The 21,355-nt window shown below is 44.7% G+C and overlaps 7 protein-coding genes across 7 annotated transcripts; 2 read left to right on the plus strand and 5 right to left on the minus strand.

The window, feature by feature from the left end:
* Positions 1 to 157: 157 nt before the first annotated feature.
* SJAG_00597 (ATP-dependent RNA helicase Prp43) lies at positions 158 to 2,864 on the minus strand. The gene has a single exon (XM_002171836.2). The coding sequence runs from the start codon at positions 2,647 to 2,649 to the stop codon at positions 457 to 459; it is 2,193 nt and encodes a 730-aa protein (XP_002171872.1). The 5' UTR covers positions 2,650 to 2,864; the 3' UTR covers positions 158 to 456.
* A 189-nt stretch (positions 2,865 to 3,053) lies between these two features.
* On the minus strand, positions 3,054 to 5,140 carry SJAG_00596 (type II protein arginine N-methyltransferase Skb1; the record flags this gene model as incomplete). Its single annotated transcript, XM_002171835.1, has 3 exons — positions 3,054 to 4,738; positions 4,808 to 4,988; positions 5,042 to 5,140. The coding sequence occupies 3 exons, from the start codon at positions 5,138 to 5,140 to the stop codon at positions 3,054 to 3,056; spliced, it is 1,965 nt and encodes a 654-aa protein (XP_002171871.1).
* A 54-nt stretch (positions 5,141 to 5,194) lies between these two features.
* Positions 5,195 to 7,876, minus strand: SJAG_00595 (fungal protein). The gene is made up of 4 exons (XM_002171834.2): positions 7,759 to 7,876; positions 7,555 to 7,717; positions 7,370 to 7,481; positions 5,195 to 7,273 (listed from the first exon to the last, which is right to left on the minus strand). The coding sequence occupies exons 1-4, from the start codon at positions 7,762 to 7,764 to the stop codon at positions 5,398 to 5,400; spliced, it is 2,157 nt and encodes a 718-aa protein (XP_002171870.1). The 5' UTR covers positions 7,765 to 7,876; the 3' UTR covers positions 5,195 to 5,397.
* A 332-nt stretch (positions 7,877 to 8,208) lies between these two features.
* SJAG_00594 (WD repeat protein) lies at positions 8,209 to 11,383 on the plus strand (the record flags this gene model as incomplete). Its single annotated transcript, XM_002171833.1, has 2 exons — positions 8,209 to 9,629; positions 9,691 to 11,383. The coding sequence occupies 2 exons, from the start codon at positions 8,209 to 8,211 to the stop codon at positions 11,381 to 11,383; spliced, it is 3,114 nt and encodes a 1,037-aa protein (XP_002171869.1).
* Positions 11,384 to 11,466: 83 nt separating this feature from the next.
* Positions 11,467 to 12,587, minus strand: SJAG_00593 (short chain dehydrogenase DHRS family protein). The gene has a single exon (XM_002171832.2). It carries the CDS (start codon positions 12,516 to 12,518, stop codon positions 11,544 to 11,546), a length of 975 nt encoding a protein of 324 aa, XP_002171868.2. The 5' UTR covers positions 12,519 to 12,587; the 3' UTR covers positions 11,467 to 11,543.
* A 158-nt stretch (positions 12,588 to 12,745) lies between these two features.
* Positions 12,746 to 13,396, plus strand: SJAG_00592 (imidazoleglycerol phosphate dehydratase; the record flags this gene model as incomplete). Its single annotated transcript, XM_002171831.1, has 1 exon — positions 12,746 to 13,396. One exon carries the CDS (start codon positions 12,746 to 12,748, stop codon positions 13,394 to 13,396), a length of 651 nt encoding a protein of 216 aa, XP_002171867.1.
* Positions 13,397 to 13,924: 528 nt separating this feature from the next.
* Positions 13,925 to 19,796, minus strand: SJAG_00591 (hypothetical protein). Its single transcript, XM_002171830.2, has one exon. The coding sequence runs from the start codon at positions 19,645 to 19,647 to the stop codon at positions 13,996 to 13,998; it is 5,652 nt and encodes a 1,883-aa protein (XP_002171866.1). The 5' UTR covers positions 19,648 to 19,796; the 3' UTR covers positions 13,925 to 13,995.
* Positions 19,797 to 21,355: the final 1,559 nt, after the last annotated feature.

Consider the following 21,355-nt stretch of genomic DNA (forward strand, 5'->3'; position numbering starts at 1 on the left):
AGACCAGGTTAGCTGTAGGACGAGACGAGACGTAGGACAGTGGACTGAAAAACAAGAGAATCAGAAACGTACACCGGATAATAACACTGTACAGGTGTTTCTAGGAGACATCCGAGCACAAATTAACACAATTACTCACAATTGTCCACTCCTCTTGAAACTGCTATGCATCCACCCTCAATACTAACGAAAAAATGAATTTGAAATACCCAAGCGCTACTTGGGTATCTCCCATCTATTGAATACCAATATTAACACTCTACCATAGTACAAAAAGAAAGCAAATGTTTGGATAGTAGGAACTGTCGAACCCGACAGTAATCAAAAAGATATTGCATGCGTAAGCGTCCGAGGCATGGACACGCTTATTATTTTTTTTAACACGTATCGCCAACAACAGAGCGACACAATACGTCGTCGAAACCATTTAAAAAGACCCCCGTTATATAACCATGATTAGCGACGCGTTTTTCTCGTACGAGCAGCGATTTGATAGACCTTCTTGAGAGCACTGTGTACTTCCCGGTTGTTTTCGAAATCCTCCAGGTCGTAGTAGTTCGTTGCCAGCTCAACTAGCCATTCAGGACGAACGGCCGTGACGGTACGAATAAAGTTCTTCGTAGTAAGGACAAACTCATTATACATGACCCACTCTGGGGTCACAGACAAGCCACAAGAAGGATGCAGTTGGACAACTTGGTTATCCTTCATCGTTACATAGCTTTTACCATTCGCACTCTTCTTTGCAACCTGCATGAAGAAGCCAGTGACAAGTGAACGACGAATGTTGTTATAGTAGTTTCGGTCCTCAAATGGCGTCGATACAAGCTTCACATCCAAACGTTCCATCGTACGGCGCAATTGGTTGCGAACATTGTCTGCACTAATAAGGGCACGCTGAGACAAAAAGTGGTTCCAGCACCAGTCAGAGTCACCAGCACCAGATCTATAAGCGTGGTAAACGTTGAGCAAGGTCAAATGATCACCGTCGGGATGTGCAAATTGTGCGTGCATTTCATCAGCCTGCTTACGGGCTGCAGGAGGCCGAACGAAAACATTAGGAACCGACAGCATAGCCGTGATAGAAAGCACCTCATTACTGCAGAAAAACTCCGGGCTACGAATCAACATCACTGCTAAGTGAGGATCCAAGGGAAATTCTGAAGCTTTGCGACCCAAAGGTGTCAAGTCACCGTTGTCATCGAGACATTCCAAGTAATTAAGCTCTTCCAAAGCACGCATCATGGTTTCAGGTGCAGGGGGATCCATGTAGTCAAAATGCACCAGATCATCAATACCAAGTTTCTTCAGTTCCAAAACCGTACTCGATAAGTTGCTGCGCAAAATTTCAGGGTAACTCTGCTCAATCAACTCCTTCCGGAAAGCGTCCTCAGTGTACAGACGGAAACATTTACCGGGACGCGTACGACCAGCACGACCAGCACGTTGTTGCGCACTTGCCTTACTGATGGGACTAATAAGCAATGATTCAACACGAATACGAGGATTGTAGATCTTTTGCTTGCTGAAACCAGGATCCACTACATACACAATACCATCAATGGTCAGTGAAGTTTCAGCAATGTTAGTAGACACAACCACCTTGCGACCGTAGCCGTTTTTCGTGTCAGCAGGGGCTTTCTCGAAAATACGTTGTTGCAAATTGGGAGGAAGTGAACCATACAAGGGATATGCATTCAAAGGACCAGCAGCTCCTTCACGAACAAGCTCGTCGCATTCAAGGGAAAGTTTCCGACAAGCATCTTCAATTTCCTCTTCACCAGTAAGGAAAACCAAAATATCACCCGGACCCTCCTCGACATGAATTTGAAGTACGGTACGCAAGGCAGCTTCCAGGTAGTCCCGCTCAGGTTCTTGAGTGTAGTAAATCTCGACGGGATGGGTACGACCGGGGACGGCGAGAAGAGGTGCGTCATAAAAATACTTCTGGAACTTTTGTGCATCCAAAGTAGCAGACATGACAATAATCTTCAGGTCCTTACGACGAAGAGCCAACTTTTTAACCAAACCCATAAGAATATCCGTTGCCAAAGTACGTTCGTGAGCTTCATCAAGAATAACACAGGAGTAACGAGACAGCTCGGGGTCTGTCATTGCTTCACGAAGAAGCATACCATCTGTCATATAACGCAACAGAGTCTTAGGGCCAGTACAGTCCTCAAAACGAATGTTGTAACCAACTTCTTCACCCAAACGAACATCCATCTCGTCAGCGACACGTTTGGCCACAGACATGGCAGCAACACGTCGAGGTTGCGTACAAGCAACCTGTTTTCCGACTAAGTGCGGCAACTCATCGTACAAGACGAACTGAGGAATTTGAGTTGTCTTACCAGAACCTGTCTCACCAACAAACACGAGAATTTGATTTTCTTGGTAAAGTTTCAAGAACTCGGCACGCTGCTGGTGCACGGGAAGATCACGACGAACCTTTAAGATACCAAAATACTTTTCAGACAATGGCTGACCCGTAAAAAAATTGTTTGGACCGTCCTCAGCTTTTTGAGCTTGTTCCGCAGTGGTGCAGTGTCTCGTCAATCCTCCACTAGAGGAAGTGTCATCATCGTTCAAATGAGCCAAATACGGGTTATCAGTTTCAGATTTCTGTCTCTTCAATGACGGCTCCATGGTTGGCGAAGGACACGTCGTCAATAATTCGTGCACCCTGCTAATGACTATGTTACAGTGCGATACACTTCCTTATGTAATAATAAGGAGAAATTACGATGTGCAACGCAAAAAGGAAGTCGGATACAGAAAGCAAAACAATACTGCGTACGAAGTCGTCAAGAGAGAGTTATTCACTGGTATGCCTGTCGCATTGTAGAAGATCCGATTTGGCTTTCAGAGACATTCTTCTTCTTCCTAAGTGAAATCTTTTAGTAACTTTATTTATATTGTACGAAATTGTAAGGCGCTCATGAAGCGATACAAATTTGCGAAACGAAACCAGACCGTTGAAATATAATTCCTCCGTCCTCCATTCAACGACAAGTCTGTCCGCTCCTGAATTTTTATTTTTGGATCCGACCCTACGACAAGTCACAGTAGCTAACCTTGCCAGAAGGGTTGTGAATTCGTGTAGACGAAAGCTCAATATGCTTTCCATTACGCAGAATTGTGTAGGAGTTCGCAGCCCATTCGAACCAAACCTTAGTACCGTCGGTTTGGCGCCACATTTGGAACTCGAGCTGACTGTTTTCGGGAACATATATGGGGTTTTGGACCGGAATGTACATAGGAAACCAAGAAAACATGTCTGGCGACTTGACGTCCATAGTCGTCGGCAGAATCGACAGCGAGATATCCTTGTATAGTGTTGCTTCAAAATATCCAGCAAAACCATGCACGACGCCCGGAGTCGAGACTTGGAAGCGAACATGAGCATGGCGCTTGTTATGTGTGTTGTCCACATGTTGAATGGCAGCACGATCGGGATGATGGAACGCCCAAAGCGGTTGGAAACGGTACTCGTCATCAGTAGCAATAAAATCAAAAGCGTTCATAAGCACCACATATGCTCGGTCAAACGCGCCATTGCCCAACTTCCGAGCTTCGGTCCAAAGTTTTTGAGACATGATGGGTGTCACAAACGGGACATAAGAGGAGGGGATAGAAATGCCGGTCTCCTCATCCAAAACAGCTTGTGCTCCATCAAGGCATTCAGGCGACAGTTCGTTGTCACCCATACTACCCAACAATTCACTAACAAGAATGTCGACTTTGTAATCTGGACGCCATTGTCTCATGTCCCCGAACACTAGCGTCACCTTGCTGGCCCAATCTTCGCGGTTTCGTTTGACCAACATAGAAAAGGCGTTGGGATTCTTTTCCAGAGCAATCATGTCTACTGTACGACCAGACTGAATGGCCGCACGAAGCGCACAATCGACAAGCGGTCCACGGCCAGCACCCACAACGGCAATACGAGTCACTGAGTCTTCGGGGCGATCGGCCAGTGCTGCATGAATTGCCTGTTCATACTGTGCATACTTGACAGGGTCGCGCTCAAACACCTCGTATGTAATGTTCTCTAAATCATGACTCAGAGGTTGCAGTGGGATCTGCAAATAATCCTTGTAGCCTTCAGCAAAGTCTTCCACGACGGGAGGCGGTGGTTGGGTCTTAATAAGGTGCTTCAAATAAATAGAATAGTCGGGTGAGGCACCAACACGGTTTGGCTCATCATTGTCGCACAGCAATAAACGGGGTTTCAGCTGTAAAAATAGGGACAAAATGGCCTTGTGTTTTCGTCCTAACACCGGATAGCCTTTTGGATTTGCAACAAACGTTAAGCATGACATGATGAGTACGCCAATTGGTTCGGCGTACCAACGGCTAATGAGCTCAATGGGCGGAGACTCCTTAATTGGCATTTCTAATGCTACATGAAGACGGGGATGGTAATCGCAAGCGGTGCGAATAGCCTGCCACACTTTCCAGGAGCTGAAGTAGTCCGCCTCATTGTTGCTGATGTCAATACGGACAAAAATATTGATGATGTTGGTTTTGTTCAGTAACTCCATTATGACAGCACCATATTGCATTGAGTTTGTCGAGTTTCGAGGACCGAATAAGATAACAGCCTGCAGTCCACAGTACTCAGCATATTCTGCTTCACGGAGTGCTACTTCAGACGAACGTTGAACAACCAAAGGATCATCGGAATCCAGTTCTATCCAAGGAGAAGCCAATCCAAAAACTTGGTTTGTAAACTCTTTCCTAGTAGTTAGCAATGAACACTCACAAAACTCGTAAAAAGATCAAATTCGTCCAAACCACTTACCGTTCGGGTAGTAACCAACTTCAACTTCATGAAATTCGGCCAATTTATCCGTAGGAGCTAACGATTCAACACGATATTTTAAGTCCTCTGTTGTCAAGGGGATTGCGACGAAATCATAGCCCTCTTCAAAGAAAAGCTGAGATGCGCTCTCAGCGCTACAAATACCTAAAGCCGTGGCCTTCTTGACCATCGTATTAACCAAATTGTTGTCTCGTTGCAACAGGAGAGCTTTACCTGACGCCGGGTCAGATCAGCTCCAAATAGCGGAACACGCGTAGAAGAGGTGACGGATACGTCATCGGAAAGCGTCATAAGACTGCGGGGTTCGGTCATTTTGTAAGCCGACTGAAACCTTATTCAACTTTATTTAGAATTTGCCGAAAAAAAGAGAGAGAGTAGGAATAAGAACATTAAGATGAACAAATGACGAGACGATGCAGAGAATGAAATGCGATTTCCGGTAACGGAGGGCGCAGTAAGCGCAGAAATATTTCGCCCAGCCCTTGCTGCCGACTTGTATCCCCAAACGGCACGACATTTGTTTGCATTCGGACATGATTTTATTAAACAGTATAATTGCTTAAAGGAACTTAGGCATGAGCGGTTTTTGATGACGAAAACGAAGGTTGGGAATCATCATGAGTGATTTCATTAGAGGGCTGCTGGGAGTGAGACTCCTCAGACTTGGCAGAGTAATTGCCATTGTCGGGACCCATTCTGCCGCTTGAAGGAGGAAGAGAACGGCCGCCATAACGACCTCCTCTGCCTCGTCCACGAGTACCACGAAAACCGCCACGGGAATCGAGACGGTTATTGCGGTACCAGGGCTTTCCTTGACGGTAATAGGGTTCGTCGCGCAATACGTTAGCGCGGACTCCCTCGGGAGTCTTCAATTTAGGCAGGGCCTTATTCACAGCCTCTTGGTTCTCCACGTACACATATGCATATAACGAGGCAGGGGCAGAGGAGCCCTGGAGGTGCTGCTGCTTGTAGCGGTTCATGGACGTACGGATTTGGATATGGGTAATGAGGCTGTCAGAGCCCTCGGTAAACATGGAACGGACTTGCTCCTCTGATGTGCACGGAGCAATATGGAAGCCAAACCGTTGCTCCTGCTCACCGCCATACGAGCGCGATCCCGTTCTCGTGGTAGTTTGTTGTTGCTGTTGTTGCTGCTGCTGCACAGGTGGTTTGTGTTCAGTAGTGGAAGCAGTAGTGGGTTCTTTTTGCTCCTCGTATTTTTCCTCGGCATGGGAAGGTGCTGCAGCAGTTTCGGCATCGCCTTCGGTCGTCGTCGTCTGCTGTTCCGCCTTTACGCCTTCAACAGCTGCACCCGTTTCCGCTTTCGCAGTTCCCTGATCGACGGATGTTGTTGTCTTCTCCTCAGAGGTCGCGCTCTCAACGGCTGTTGAGTCTTCGGGTTGTTCCTCTTTGGTAGCCTGCACTGGGGTAGCTTGAGAGGTAGCAGGCTTGGTGACATTGGCAATAGGAGCAGCATTAGCACCGTCTGGGCGACGGTACGAAGAACGCCGGTAACCGAAGTTGAATCCGTGCGACTTGCTCTCCATCTGAACGTGTCCGTTTTTGATTTCAAGCACCATCCAACCGAGCGTAGCATCCACGAGGTTAAAGTTCCAAAGGTTTTTGAAAGAAAGCCCGGGAGAGACGTAACTCGGCACGAAGCCGTTCAAAGCTTCAGGCATCCGAGAAACCATACGAACAACGCCGCTGATAAGTTGACGTTGTGCGGGTGTAACAACTTGATCAACCTCAAGCTTGACGGTTTCCCACAAGTCAAGGAATTGACTACGAGCAGCGGACAGCTTTTGAATGTAGTGTTCCTGGTTGTTGTTGACACAAAACTCATTATAACTAGCACAGTAGCGGAAATGCAAGCCGGCGGATATAGTGATATCAGCCTGACAGGCGTTTGCCAACTGCGAAAGGACGCCTTCGCGTCCAACGGGGTGGTGCGTAATTAGGATTTTCGTTTCTTCGCGATCCATAACACTCTTTGCGGTCTCCAGCAGCTCACCAATTTGCAGCACTGTCGTCCACATGTTTCCCTGGGCACCAGCAATCGTGCCCTTACCTTCACCATTGTCAAAAAGCTTGAAAGGAACATAAGGTCCACCCAAGCCAAACAAACGGACTTTCATGCCTCCCACATGTAAAAGATGTGAGTTCACTTCGTCAACGATATGAAGGTTAGGAATGGAATACTTTCCGGATCGAAACTTTTCAATCACCTGCACATCTTCGCAAGCACCCCAGACGATATACACAGGCACATCAAAAGAGAGCTCGCCGGAAAGGAAGCGAGGAAGCTCAGACAAGAGAGGTTGTCCGTAGGTAGCAATGCTGTTCCGCAAAGTGTTGATAGGATTAGAAGGGTAGTAATCAAAGTTTTTTGTGCGAGGTAAGTGTTTGATCAAAGGTGAAAACTGAACAATGTGACGAAGCGTTCTTATTTAAGCATTAGCATCAACCAAGATTAAGCGATCTGTTGTATACAATAGTCCAACAGCATCTAAACGGCGTGCTCACGCCGGTAATACATACCGTTCAGAAATGGTGGGTAACGACGCATCGTCAAAAAAGCCAAAGTCGCCAGTATGGATAACGACATCAGCTCGTGCCTCTTTTGCGAGTGTATTGATTAGGCTCAGTTCACCTACACATCATCTTGTTAATCTCCACACGTCGATGTCTCTTCTCCACACGAAAAACGCGTCTCAATCGCGTACCTCGAACGTCTGCAATGCATAAAATCCGGTTCCCATCGTTCGTCGTAATAATCTCTGTCTTTTTTCTTGTCACAGGTCCAGTCCGTGCAATATTCTCATCCACCTCTTTACTGCTGCTTTTCAATTTCGGTGCAGCCTCATTAACATTTACAGGTCTAGAAGTCTAAAGAATTAGCGATCATCCTTCCAGCTTTTTCCACGTACATCCATCGTTTTAAGCTATGAAACGTGTATGGAATGGACACTGATGATGGCAGTCTGGTAATTTCCAAATGGCACCTGGTGTAAATAAAGTTAGGAGTACCGGGAATGTTGGTGGTGACTCTTACTGGAGGGGAAGGGTAAGACACTACGCGATTTCACCCACACACAAAAAAACGCGATGAAACACGCGAGATGACGCGTGTCGCGTGCGACCCTTGCAGTAGAGGTGAGGCCCTACAGTCCTGCTATCGCTTCCAAACGCCAACCTCTGTTTTCTGTTTTTTGGGCAAATTAGCGTGAATTAGCGCCTTAAAGTATAGACAATTGTTAGAGAAGGGAAACAGTGTAGGAATTAGTTCGTTAACGTCACAGATTACGCCTCAATTGAGCCGAATTCGGCATTGTTGTGGATTAGATTTAGAAGGTTTCCCTTTAGTATCGCTTACTGGAATGTTTTCCGTTGGTATACAATGTCCATGTCCCACCACCCGTATCTCTGACTGTGATTATGTGACCTGCTGTCAAGAACTGGACTCTTTCGTTGCATTTGGATTCTTTTCCGGTCGAATTCAACTTTACGTCGAAAAATCGACATCAGATGGCACCCAGTATGTTTTGTCACAGTCTTTGCTGTACCATAAAGCGTCAATTGCTGCAATTGCGTCCCATGTGATGACGATTGACGGGCGACCAAAACGACTCTTTCTCTCGCTCGATGAAGACGCGACGTTGAGTCAGTGGAATGCGGAAGATTGCTCATGTAGAGCTGTTCTTCATCTTCCAGAACGGAATCTCTATCGATTGTCTACCGTATTGGGAAACTTTGCTCTTGTGTCTGGTTCTTCTCACAACATTTACTGTGTTCGTATTACTGACATGCAGCTTATTCGTACTTGGGAAGGACATAGCGATTGGCCTATTCCTTTTTGCGATTTAATGAACTTCGAGCTCTTTACCTGTAGTCCTGCAGGGGTGGTCTATCAGTGGAAGACAAATTGGCGAACATTAGCACTTAATCTAGAGGGCGAAGCGATGCGTTTAAGTCTCCAAGACGGTGAAAACGAACGTGTCATTGATGTACGTACCTTCCAGCACATGAAGGAGTGCTACTGGCTTTTTGTCCTTACAGATGGAGTTTGTATCACCAACAAACAGAGAATGAGTGATTCGCTGTATTACAAATTACCATTTCTTGTATCATGTAGCGTGAATGAACAAGGTCAATTGCTGCTGGTGTCACATGAAAAATGCATGCGCGTTGAAATCGACTATCCGACGTTGAGTATTCGGCACACTGAGTCCATGGATACTTTGCACCCGGAAGGTTTTTTCTCGCTCCTGCAGAACGAGCTGGCAGTCATTAATTACGACAAAAACATACTCTATATCTGCTACCCGTTCTCCCCCAAGCATTCCCCGACTGTAGTTCCTTCTGTGGAAGAACAATCGACGTTATTCAACAACGTTTATGACCTTGATGACCCCATTTCATTTGTATATACCTTTCAGTACGATATTTTTATTGCGAAAGTCAAATCGGGCTTGTCTCAGTATGCTTTACTGGACTGGTTGAGCAGCACGGAACCCAAATGCCTTCACACTTTTCATGAAATAAAAGAGTGTGTGACGACAATGGCGAGCTTTGTCACAGAAGAAAAGAGCATTTTGCTGTGTGCTGGAACGGCGAACGGAGTCGTCTATTTTTATGAGAAGAGGAATGATGACTGGACCTTATTGGCTCGAATAACTACTGCTTCACTTCCTATCAAACGTGTGATGCGCCTTTCGTCCAAGCAGCATCGATTCCTTGGCTACGTTTTGTGCATGGCTTTTGATGGTACTGTGTATGCTTTCAACACTAACTTCAAACTGTATGTAATCTATATCAGTAGTATCTTGTGTTTGTGTTTTGTACTAACCATACTTTTACAGAGCTGCTTTCCTCTCCTCGGACGGAAACCAAGTGTGTCGAGTCTATGTTCCCGAAGGAACAGACGCATTGGTTCTTGCTTATGAGAACGAATGCATGGTCGAATGGCAGTTATTTACTGGAAGACATCCTTTAATAGCTGCGCTTCCGCCACATGATAAATGGAAGTGCCTATCTTTTCCACACGAACACAATCCTTCGCGCAGCCTGGAGTCTGGATCGTACTCGTGGAGAGGTCCAAACAATACGTATGCGCTTATTGACTTCCACGTGTTGCTACAGAAAGAAGCGACAGCCACATCTGCTGCGGTTGTTCAGCTCATGCGTACACTTCCAGACTTTCTAACACTGCTTCGCTCATACGTTCAGAGTCTGGCGGCTGCAACGACAAATATCGGCTCACAACGGCAGCTTTCATTTGCTTACCCGGGGCCTGAAGGGTCGCTTGTCTTTGTTCATCCGAACAATGAGCAACTAGTGTTTAACCATGCATTTCACACAACACGGCTTAAGTGCGTTTATGAAGCTTGTGTGCATGCATCAGCAATTACTCTTCCTGAGTCTTTGACCGAGGAATTTACTTACGAACGAACGTTTTCTAGTTTGATTGACTATTACACCCACGATATTGAAGTCGTCGCAAATGTCGCACACAAGGGTTTCTCAGCGCTGGTACACGAGACACCCCCTTCTGAGTTAGACAAGCTCATTCATTTTTACGCTGATCTTCTTATCCCGTCCAATACGTTTAGTATCGTTTCGCAGGCGGACAGCACCAAGGCATGCCGTATCTTGGCAGCCATTGCTGTTGAGATTCCGGATGGTTTAAATCTCAATTTGAAGAAACAAATAGGTGACAGTGTGATGGATGAAAGCATGTTGGATACCATACAAGACCTCAAGTTCGTGATTTTTATTATCTGCACACATTTCGCCCTTTGGACCAAATGGCTTGATCCAGCGCGTCTAGTGTTTGCGCTTAGCAAAGCGTTAAGTGTGTATCAGCAGTTGACTGACGACAGCAAGAACAGCTTTTTGTCGACTTGTTTCGCTAGCGTAGCAAAAGACTGCAGCCTGCTTGTGCTTGCTTGTCTCGTAGAACAAGTGCGAGCCTTGAGCCATGAGGTTAACAGCAGCAGTAGCAGCAAAGACCGTGAGATTGCTGCATCGAGTATGGAGATGACACGCCTCATAGCGACACAGTATCCACTGGAGAGGGATACATTCATGCCGTTACTCATGAACATACTATCAACTGTGGTACAAAAAACAAAGAGCAGCGAGCTCATAAAACCGACACTGCAGGCGCTCACACGTACTCTTCCAGCTGTGTGCATCGACAGCAGAAACGTTCGCTTGGCGTATGTGAGCAATGGCGTTCTATGCGTGTACGAACTTGACAAAGGAGAAAGCGAGCAATGTGAGCAAACAGTGGATTTTACTGTGCAAGTACTAAGTGCGAGTGCGACTGGCAATTACTACATTGGAGTGAGCGATCACGCGGACAAATGCGCCGTGTGGCACTATCATGTCGGAAAGCTGAGCTTTATTGCTGGCACTGGGCGTTCGTTGACGCTGAAGAAGACTGTTTCATTTGAGCAAGACACAGATAAGCAATCCCCGACGGTGAAATGGGTGGATGCAAAGTATGCAGAAATTCATTTCGACCGGCACAAAGTAATTATCCAGTTGTAACCAATTGACGAAAAGGACTTTCCTTCAAAGGCATCACAGAACCATTGAGAACACCTGTTAAGTGCACACTGCTTCGTTACGCCGCTTCGTCCGTGTCAATTTTAAAATGTCATTATTTACAAAACTATCATCCTACAGACATTTCGACTCTGCGTGCAGATCAGTCTTCCTTCTTCCTCGCATACACATTGTCCATTCCACTGAAGGCCCGAGCAATACGTTGCAGCCACAACGGGAGTGGCCGCATCCAAGGCATAGCATGAACATAACGGGGCTTAAAGTGACGGCCACACTTGTGCTTGCGAATGTTGTAAGCGATGGAGATGGCGACGTCCTCAGCTTTCAGAATGGGAGCCAGGAACTTGTTCGGTGTGTCCTCGGGAAACATAGGCGACTCGAATTGACCAAACGAGTAAAGCGACATATCGATGTTAGAATGCTGCTGACGCAACTCATTCTCGAGTGTTTCGTGCACAGACAGCAAAGCAGCCTTGGAGGCAGCGTAAGCGCCGACGCCCACGGCACTGAAGTGAGCGAGAGCAGAGGCAATGTTGATGATGTGTGGCTTCTTAGCACGCTCGAGCAGATTACGAAGACTACGGATGACGTTCAGCTGACCGGCGACGTTAACGGACAAGCAATGAAGCAACTCATCTCCCGAACTGTCGAGAAGCATTTTTTTCGGAGCAATTGCTGCAGCATTGACAAGGACTTCAGGCTGCCATTTGGATTCCTGGATGCGTTGAAAGAGACGATCCACATCGGCTTGTTTAGTGATGTCGCAAGTAACGGTAAGAAGGCGGTCGACGGCTTTTACAGGCTCTGTGTCTTTCTTGGAACCCGTAGAGGAGACATTTCGGGCACGAACATTTTCGTCGCCACGAGCAGCGACTCCTGCTCCGGTTGCAGTAACCTCAGACAGAACGCTTTTAACGCTGTCGGCGTCCTTTACATCAACAGCTATGACTTGGTCGCCAAGTTGAAGACAGATTTTACAAAGTGCACGACCCAGGCTACCGGTGGCTCCGGTAATAACTACGCAGCGCTCCCTCCACATGTCATTTTTAAGACGAAACACTGAGAAGACGAGAGCTGCAGCTACCGGCACGACTATGAGAAACAAAAGCAGACACATGGGGAGGGCAGCTGGCTGCCCTCCTCCCTAAGGCAGCGCCCTACGGAATGAACCCTCCCCGAGCACAGCATACGACGAGCGAGAAAGGGCACTTAGTAAGCGGGATAAACTCACCACCATCATCACTACCATCACCAGTGGACCCTAAACCCTCTCTATCAGTTTGTGTCTGACAATTTCACCACCAAGGTTTGCAGTCAGCTTCCACCACAATTTCCACCTCCAACATGAGACGCGCATTCGTCAGTCGCGAGACCAACGAGACAAAAATTTTCGTCGCCCTGTCGCTGGACAAGGCGCCGCTGCCGCCCGAGTCCGATTTCATCGATGGACTCATTACATCGACGCACGCCAACCAAAAGGGTGAACAGACGGTTCAGGTGGACACAGGTGTCGGTTTCTTGGACCACATGTACCATGCGTTGGCAAAGCACAGTGGTTGGAATTTGCGGTTGTATTCACGGGGTGATCTTGTGATTGACGACCACCACACTGCTGAAGACACGGCAATTGCACTGGGAATGGCGCTGAAACAGGCGTTGGGCAAGTTTGTGGGTGTTCGTCGATTCGGACACGCCTTCTGCCCGTTGGACGAGGCGTTGTCTCGCAGCGTAGTCGACTTGTCTGGTCGTCCTTACGCCGTAATCGATTTGGGTTTGCAACGCGAGAAGGTTGGCGACCTGTCATGCGAGATGATTCCTCATGTGCTGACGTCGTTTGCGTTTGCCGCTGGAATTACGTTGCATGTCTCATGCCTTTACGGCAGCAATGACCACCATCGCTCTGAGAGTGCGTTCAAGAGTTTGGCCGTTGCACTCAGAACTGCCACAGAGCTTACTGGCAGCAAGGAGGCCCCTAGTACGAAGGGCGTGTTGTAGAGAGCATTAGTGAGGTGCAGAGTGTTGCCGAAAGTCACGGCGTGCGCTCAGGCGAGCCTGTAGCAGCTTGCGTACTACTTACTGCTTAAGACGTTCGCTAAGCGTCCTTCACGACGACTCTCGTATTACCCTAAGACTTCATTATAGACGGTATCGAAATAGCGAGTTTTTGCGCGCGATGTTAATGCGTTTTGTGAGACTTAGTGTTTTATGATACGCCGCGTTATGTGTTGCTGGACTACGTAATTATGAATATTGTTCTTCTTTCCTGTGCTGTGTAGTACGAAAATGCGCCTTATTGGATTTAACGCACTCCAATACACCTCTACGCACTGCTCATCCTCACTAAGTATCTGTATCCAAAATAGTGCATTATTGACAATCTTGTTATACACATTTACGAAACCGGAGTGTGCTGTAGCGGAGAAGTTGCGAAAATTCAAAATAACAGGAAAGAGCGCATGTTGCGACATTGACAGCGGTAGAGTATGTATCATTCAATTGCGTCGGCTGCTTTACAATGATGCATTTCTTCTTGAATTGGCTGTAGATATAATGAATATTACTATTTACAAGTTATTTGGCTGTACAGATACGACTTACTCATCATTGACTGGTTCAAATTTAGTCAACTCATCGAGCCTCTCTTGAGTCAAATAGCCTGACACCAGCGGCCAAATGTCCACCTGCATAACCTTGAATTCGGCGAGTGCCTTTTTAGCAGTAGTGCCAAGCAGATCTGAATCATTCGTAAATTCAATCAATCGCAGGAGAATGGGCTTTGTGCAGCTCAAGGGCGTTCCAACAGATACGGATTTTGCCAATGCCGAAAGGCCTAAAACTGCGGCATGTCTGCGAGCAATCAATTGGTTATGTTCCTCTTCTGTTGTCGAATTATCAGCAGCAGACTTCGGCATTGGGGTAGTGTCAAGAACTTTGAAGAATCGTTTGCTCAGATCGAGAATAATATCAGTCTGTGGCTTCGAGAAGCACTGAAGCAACGTAGCCACGGCCGCAACTGCATTTTCTTGGACTTCGGGTCTCGTGTCATCAAGTATGGTGACAAGAGTCTCTAGGACAGACAGTTTCAATTCTTCGCTTAAGAAAACGGAATGATGAAGCACGAATGAAGGAAGAGTGGTAAGCAGTTGCAAACGACGATGCTCTGAATCCTCATCCTTAAGGATAGCCGTACAAGCATCGCAAAACTTGACAGTAGTTGACAAGGGATAGTTCATGTTTTCTAAAAGGATTAGTAAGGAGGATGCTGCCTGTTGTAGATCGTCTTCGCCCTTCACGTCCAACATGTGCAACACTGCAGGCAATACTGTATCAGGAACAATGGGAAATACAACAAGGCCACACGGATGCAATAGTAGCCTCTCCGTCCAATGAACCATTGTGCTCGCATAGCATGAATAAGTTTCATAGTCTGAGCTGACCTTTGCTTGAAGACGCAACGTTTCAAGTTTCTCAAACGCTTCTACTAGGGCAGTAATTTTCGTAGTGGGATTGTCTTCAAAGAACGAATCCAGTGAGCCTGTTGTCGAATTGGCTTTTAATAAGGCGTCAACCGAATCATAAGTTACGTGGACCTGTGCGTGTCCAAGGTCGGCTAATACAGCACCAATTGCTTTTCTACATTCCTCTTGCGGTTGTTGTAAAGCAGAAAGCAGGTACTCATATAAAGGCTTGTGATTTTGAAAACGCCAACCAACTGTCCTGACGAACTCTTCCAGCAAGTTGAGTTTTGCAGTATCTTCAGAAACGTGCTCAAAAAATACAGCATGGTGTAAGTTTGCCAATAGATTATACAAAGGCCAAAAAAGAACGGGATCTGAGTCTTTAAAGACCGTGTGAATAAGGTGAGACCAGCATTCTTGATTGTCAGGCCACAAGCTATTCTGCAACGAAGTATCAATAACGGGCACAATCCAATCCCAGTGCTTTTCGGCAATTTCAGTTCTGCATTGGGGCAAAGATAAGACAATGCCATTAAGCAAATATACTCCTGTCTCATTGCAGTAGCGATCAGAAGACGAGCACAACTTTTCGATTTGTTCTTTCAAAAACTTTGCAGAGATGTTAGAATCACCATTCAGTAAAAGTCTAAAAATTGACTCCCAAAAATGGACACTCAGATCCCGCCAATCTTCCGAGTCAAGAGGATAGAAATATGGTCCCTCAAGTGAATAATCCGGTTCAGAAGGTCCTTGGGCGAAGAATGACAGAACTTTTTGTAGCCAATCTTCATCAATGGATTTTACTGCAGTATCAAACAGACTCTGTACGGATGAAAAATCCATCTCTTTGTTATGGACACGCTGTTGTACACTGACAACGTCGGGGGTAATGAGCCATTCCGGAAATGTGTTTTTTATGCAATAAGTTTTCTCGCAGTTCCTGAAGTCGTATAAAGCCTGGTTGACTTTATCTTTGTTCTCGGGGGTATTTTTAAGCTCCAATTCATTGGGGAGATGTAAATTCTGACAGAAGATATTTTCAGCGTTGTCTTTTGAAAGAACTAACTCCCATATATAGTTTGTGATTACAAAGAGTACTTCACAGCTTTTCTCTCTAGTGGCGGGATGCGAAGAGACCATTCCCTCAACAAATATTTTTAATGCTTTCGGTGTCGGGGGAATAAACATATTAGAAAACGAAACCCGGAATACCTTAGCAATCCAGGTTTGTAGTGTCCAATGGGCATTAGGAAACGCGTCAATGATAAAGTCCCGAACTTCGGCGGCAGCCTCTAATGACTTTTGCATTTGTTGTTGTGTCGCTGCAACCAGCAGACGCAATTCTTCGGTTTCAGATTGTAAAGAGATCTGAGGAATATTGTGATGTTTGTACATGGGGAAAAAGGTTTCAACTCGTAAAGGCTCAATGTAGCAAGCGAATACATCCCCAGCGATAATTGGCATTGAGTCGGATTCATTCCATCGCTGAATTAATTCGCGAATCAGAGGGGGTAAGATTCTCCATTGTCGTTTTCCCGTATAAGCAATGGTCTCAATTGCTTCTGTAATGACTTCAGCACTTTGGCTGTTTTTAGCGATGTTCATTAACGTCTGATAAATCGTCAAGTATGCATCACGGAAGTAACTAATACATTGTTGTAGAGCCAAACACGCAGACTTACATACGCTTGAAGGCTGTGTGCAGCAGGATGTAGCGAGATTTTGTAGAATAGCTTTCTCTTTAGGAGTGGGAACTCTCGGCACAGATGACAAGCGAAGGTGTTCCAAAAAGCGGATATAAACATTTCGACCTAAAAGCGTAGCAGGATGCGGTTGTGCTTGTGGGACGTAATCAAAATACTTCTCACTACCGCAATAACGGCGTCTGGCAGCTTTCAAAGGATCTATCGAATTTGAATAACCGTAGTCAGACAGAAAAGAGCGTTCACAGTCGATCAGCTTTTTCATCAAGGAATCCTGGTAGACCGTAGAGTCAGAGAGAACATCGTGAAGCTCAACGTAAAGAGAACCCAATCTTTCCCGCAAAGCCGTTAATTCAGAGAGCTGTTGAAGAGTTGTAAACCGATGACAGTTAACCTTTGAGCGTAAAAACGGGTAGTCATTTGTAAATGTGTTGAATTCATCATGTTTGTGATCCGGAACGAATTCCATATCAGGAATTTCAAAGAGCTCTGCCAACGCTGAAGTGAACGAACACAACCAATCAAAGTATGAAGTAACCTCATCGAGCCATTCTTCTGTTGGGTCGATTGGTTTTGTTTCAATTACCATTTGTCGCAGGCGATCCATACACAAAGTCATATACCGATTGCAAATGAAGATAGTCAAACTTATTTCCTGTTCAGAGGGTATATTCCAGTGTAGTTTGAAGGAATCCTTTTCACAAAGTTTTCCCCAATTGCTTATATTGGGCTGCTGTCTTTGCGAGGGAGCTGTCGGATATACCGAAATTAAGTGATATACTAGTTGGCGCACGAACGATGAAGCTAAAGAGCCAATAAAGCCTCTGCAAAGAAGAAGTTTGTCAAGCAGTTTTGTTAGCTCTTCCTCTTTGCCAAGAAAGTATTTTCCATTAGAGCTGGTAATAGCATTGAGAATACTTATGTTCCAATATAACGTGCGATCACAAGGCAAAATCTCACTTGGGCTACTTCCCCGGGAAAGGCCCGCCTTTTCCCCATCAAGTTCGATGATAATGTTTGTAGAAAGAGTAGGATATAACAATCTCCATGTTTTTTCTGGAGCAGCATCTGTAAAAGCGGCACAGACAGTTTTTATCGTGTCGACGGGTTGACGTTGGACGCTTGTTGCAATAAAATCGCGAAATTTTGAAAGCGCTAAATCAAGCCATTCATCACTTAAAGCAGGTACAAATGACTCTATAGCTTCTGAGATAAAAATCTCAGTCATTAGTTTCCCTCTCTCTTTCATAAAATCATCTTTGTACTTGTCTGGAGAACTGTCAAGAAGATCAAATACATAACGAATAAATGCAAGTAGCCAGTCACCGAACTTAGTCATTCCGCTAGCCACTACATTGTCGTAATCGATGACAGATTTATAAGTTTCCTCTTGTGACTCAAAGTCATCAAAATTCCTAAGTTCCAGTTTCTTGACTTCCGTTTGAAACCATTGAGTGAAAATGTTAGAGTCCGCATTTTTATCAATGTTGTAAAATGAAACATAATGGGAAAGAATAGTGATGAAGCGTAAAGCTGTTTGTGTCGTTTCAAAGTCTTCAGGATCGATTTCTCGGAGGAGTCTCAACAACGAAATAACATGAGGTCGATACCGTTTATGTTCGGCAATTGCTGGAGCCAGCGTAGTAAGAGATTTTAGAGTAGTAGCTGCGTCAGGTGTTTTGTCCAAGGATTGGAATATAGGATAGATTATCTTCAGCATGCATGGCACAACGACATCCGGTTCGAGTATAGAAAGATTACGGAGAGTATATTTGGCTGGTTCAAGACAGTAACTTGAATTTTGACGGATAGCATAAAGCAAAGGTGGTATCAACATTTTCACAAAAGTCTTTTTAAGAGACTTGGTCAATCGCCTCTCTTTTGGAATTGAAACTTCTTCATCGTTTTCATAAGTCCAACGTTTCAGAAATTGAAGGGAAAGCTCTTCAAGAAAGACAAACAATATATCGTCGACATATCCGTGAAATGATGGGTTGAAGTATGGTAAAGTCAGTGAAATCAGGTCTTCAAGCATAGTAAGAATGCTGTCTTTGCTTTCCTCACATTTTGGACTTAGCGAACAAATAACCAATCGACTGATACTATTTAGTCCCGATTCACCCGAGGTTCTAAACATTCTCAACGCTCTGTTCACATCCTTGTCCTCTATGGACGGTTGCTCTCCTTCTTTTGATGGCAATGGCAACATTTGAAGGCCATAATGAAACAGGGTACGCACTTGCTCTCGTGTAAACACGCCGTACTCAGAAAACTGATATTTATAATCACCGTTAAGGCTGCGAGCAGCCAAACGAGAACACACATCAGTGAGTGTTACAGCAGTGGCTTGATCTTTCAATAAAGAAAAGGTATCGCACAATTGAAAAATGGTAGGTAGCCATACCTGCGGATTGGTTTCACTATTTTTGAGAGACGATGGAGAGGTTGGAAGCAACAACGAAAGCATACCAACAGCAGTAAGTGCATCCGCGGGACGAGATATTGAAAACAAGGGCACAACTTCATTCAACACATTATGCACTTCTTCTGCCGGAAAGAAGGCGCTTGCTTCACGTATTATCGTTTCCTGATTTATCCAATAGCTGTTGGAATTTTCTGGCACATATTTTTTGTCTAAACGAAGACAGGCTTTCATGTAGTTGAAAGCCAAGCGCCAGTCCAATTGTAGATCGGTCACTGTAAGAAAACGCTTTTCGATGGGGTGAGTACAGACATTGCTCTCGCAGCTCTCATCTGGGCATGAAGGAGAATTTATAAGCTGGGAGAAGCGAGCATAAGTAACATCCGCAAATTCCCCTGGAAGATTTAGGGATAGTGCCAATTCGTAGTAAATAGGAATAAGTGTCTTTTGTGCCTTTCTAGGGATTCTGTAACCAAATTGAAACCACTTGTCCAGCTCCTTGTCCCATTTGAGAGCGTTTTGCCAACTGCGAGCAGTAAGAGCAATACAAAGTTTCGACAATATAAATTCAAGCTTCGAAAGCTGTTCCGACCGATTGTCATATCCGAAGGGGAAATGTTTGAGTTCATCAAACGTGACTCTGTTCTTATATAAAGCCGACATGATCTCCACGGAAAAAGCAAAAAAAGACGGAAACGAGAGCTGTTAGTGTGTTTTGTGTACGGAATCGTCAATGAAATTCTGGTTCTTCCTTTTCCTCACGAAACTGAAGTATAAACCAAATTAAAGACTATGAATAGCAGAAACACAATTCCTTCGTTTAAAAGAATTTGTTTTTAATGCTAATTTACTCGTGTATCAAGGAGAGAGACAAATAATCCCAATTAAACACGGTCCAACTGTTGGGCACAGTATGCTCTTTATATATTCGTTTGGACTGCGTTTTACAAAATTCATCAACGTGACTTGGTGCATTAATCGCACCTAGAAGAATTGATTCTCGGTTCACAATAGTCCCGAGGCCATTTTTTTTGCTTTAGAAGAAGTTGGTATTCGATAGAAAGTCCATCATTGTTCTTTGAAGACGTGGACGTATGTAACTAAATGCGACACTATGCGATTTTTGAGAGGTCAAAGCCGCAGAAAAAAGAAGAAGAAGAATCAATTAATAGTAATATCTTGTGTAAACAAATTTACAAGCATTTACACAAAGGCAATGTTTTGATTAACAGTTGTTTTTTGTTGAGACAAATGTCAAATCCTGTCGGCTACTGTAATGTTGAGCGCGACCGCCAATGTTAGACCCGCAAGCGAAAAACCCACCAATCAAGATTTTAGGTTCTTGTTAAGTGCCGCCAAACTATTATTATTGTAAAGGAAAGAATCGCTATGAAATTGTCTGACGAATTCTGTTTTCAAGAGACTCAGGAACAGAATCGGATTTGATTGGGATTGATCATTACTTCCTGAGGAATTTCGATTGGGATTTTTTCTTTTTTTTTTCTTCTCAGAAATGCTCATGAAAATAATGACGGCAATAAAAACATCCGTGGTTCAGTGTCATGAACGAGCGGCTTTCGGATAATAAGGTTTTGTTTAAATATATTAAATAAATAAATAGTAAAAAAAGCCCAGTGAACGCGATTTTTGCACTAGGAAAGATATTGCAAGATTTTCTTGGGAATTTCAAGAATGTATGCATTTTCCAGTTGTGTGCTATGCGCAAAGCATTAAACCGAAATTAATGTGAGTTAACTTTGTCCACTTAAGACAAAAAAAGAGGTGTTGGTTTGGGTGGAAGATTCTAGAGAAAGGGATTTGTTGGTTACGCTTTAGCGCACTCAATTACTTTACCAACTGGTTTGTGCAAAAGGCTTATATTAACGTCTCAACAAATTCGACAGTATCTTTTATACAGAGAAAATAATTTGATACTTGGTGAATTCTACACTCCCGACGCACCCTTTTTTGAATGGGATGTATGTGCACGTTTGTCTCCTCAATTATTTCCCATAACTTTCAGCTGCAGCGGCTGTTAGAATGCCTTGTTTTTCGTGTTTAGTCTCATGGGTATTCATCGGTCAATTTGGGAAGTTCGCAAATTTCGCTTGTTTTTGTTATTGGTCAAAAAAAACACTTTCCCACAAACTTTATTCCTCTAAGGCGCAAACGAACAAAGATGGGTTTTAAGGATTAGCTTTGAGTGAAACATTACTTGGATGAATAATTTTGACTGTCAAACGCCTTGCATTAACATCATAAATGTCTCGTTTGTTTTTCTAATAATTTGATATGTGTGAAGTTAATCGCGTTTTGTTTACAAGTCCTTTCACTTACCAATCGAGTGCAGAATTAAAATACAATTGCTTTT

The sequence above is a fragment of the Schizosaccharomyces japonicus genome (assembly GCF_000149845.2).
Source record: "Schizosaccharomyces japonicus yFS275 unplaced genomic scaffold supercont5.1, whole genome shotgun sequence".
Lineage (NCBI taxonomy): Eukaryota > Fungi > Ascomycota > Schizosaccharomycetes > Schizosaccharomycetales > Schizosaccharomycetaceae > Schizosaccharomyces > Schizosaccharomyces japonicus.

Excerpts from the sequence above, each read along its gene's own strand:
- SJAG_00597 (XM_002171836.2), bottom strand. The coding sequence starts at position 2,649 with ATGGAGCCGTCATTGAAGAGACAGAAATCTGAAACTGATAACCCGTAT.
- SJAG_00595 (XM_002171834.2), bottom strand. Across the intron at positions 7,482-7,554 it reads ATGCATTGCAGACGTTCGAG|GTGAACTGAGCCTAATCAAT; the intron begins GTACGCGATTGA and ends GATGATGTGTAG. Across the intron at positions 7,274-7,369 it reads TTACCCACCATTTCTGAACG|AACGCTTCGTCACATTGTTC; the intron begins GTATGTATTACC and ends TGCTTAAATAAG.
- SJAG_00593 (XM_002171832.2), bottom strand. The coding sequence starts at position 12,518 with ATGTGTCTGCTTTTGTTTCTCATAGTCGTGCCGGTAGCTGCAGCTCTC.
- SJAG_00591 (XM_002171830.2), bottom strand. The coding sequence starts at position 19,647 with ATGTCGGCTTTATATAAGAACAGAGTCACGTTTGATGAACTCAAACAT.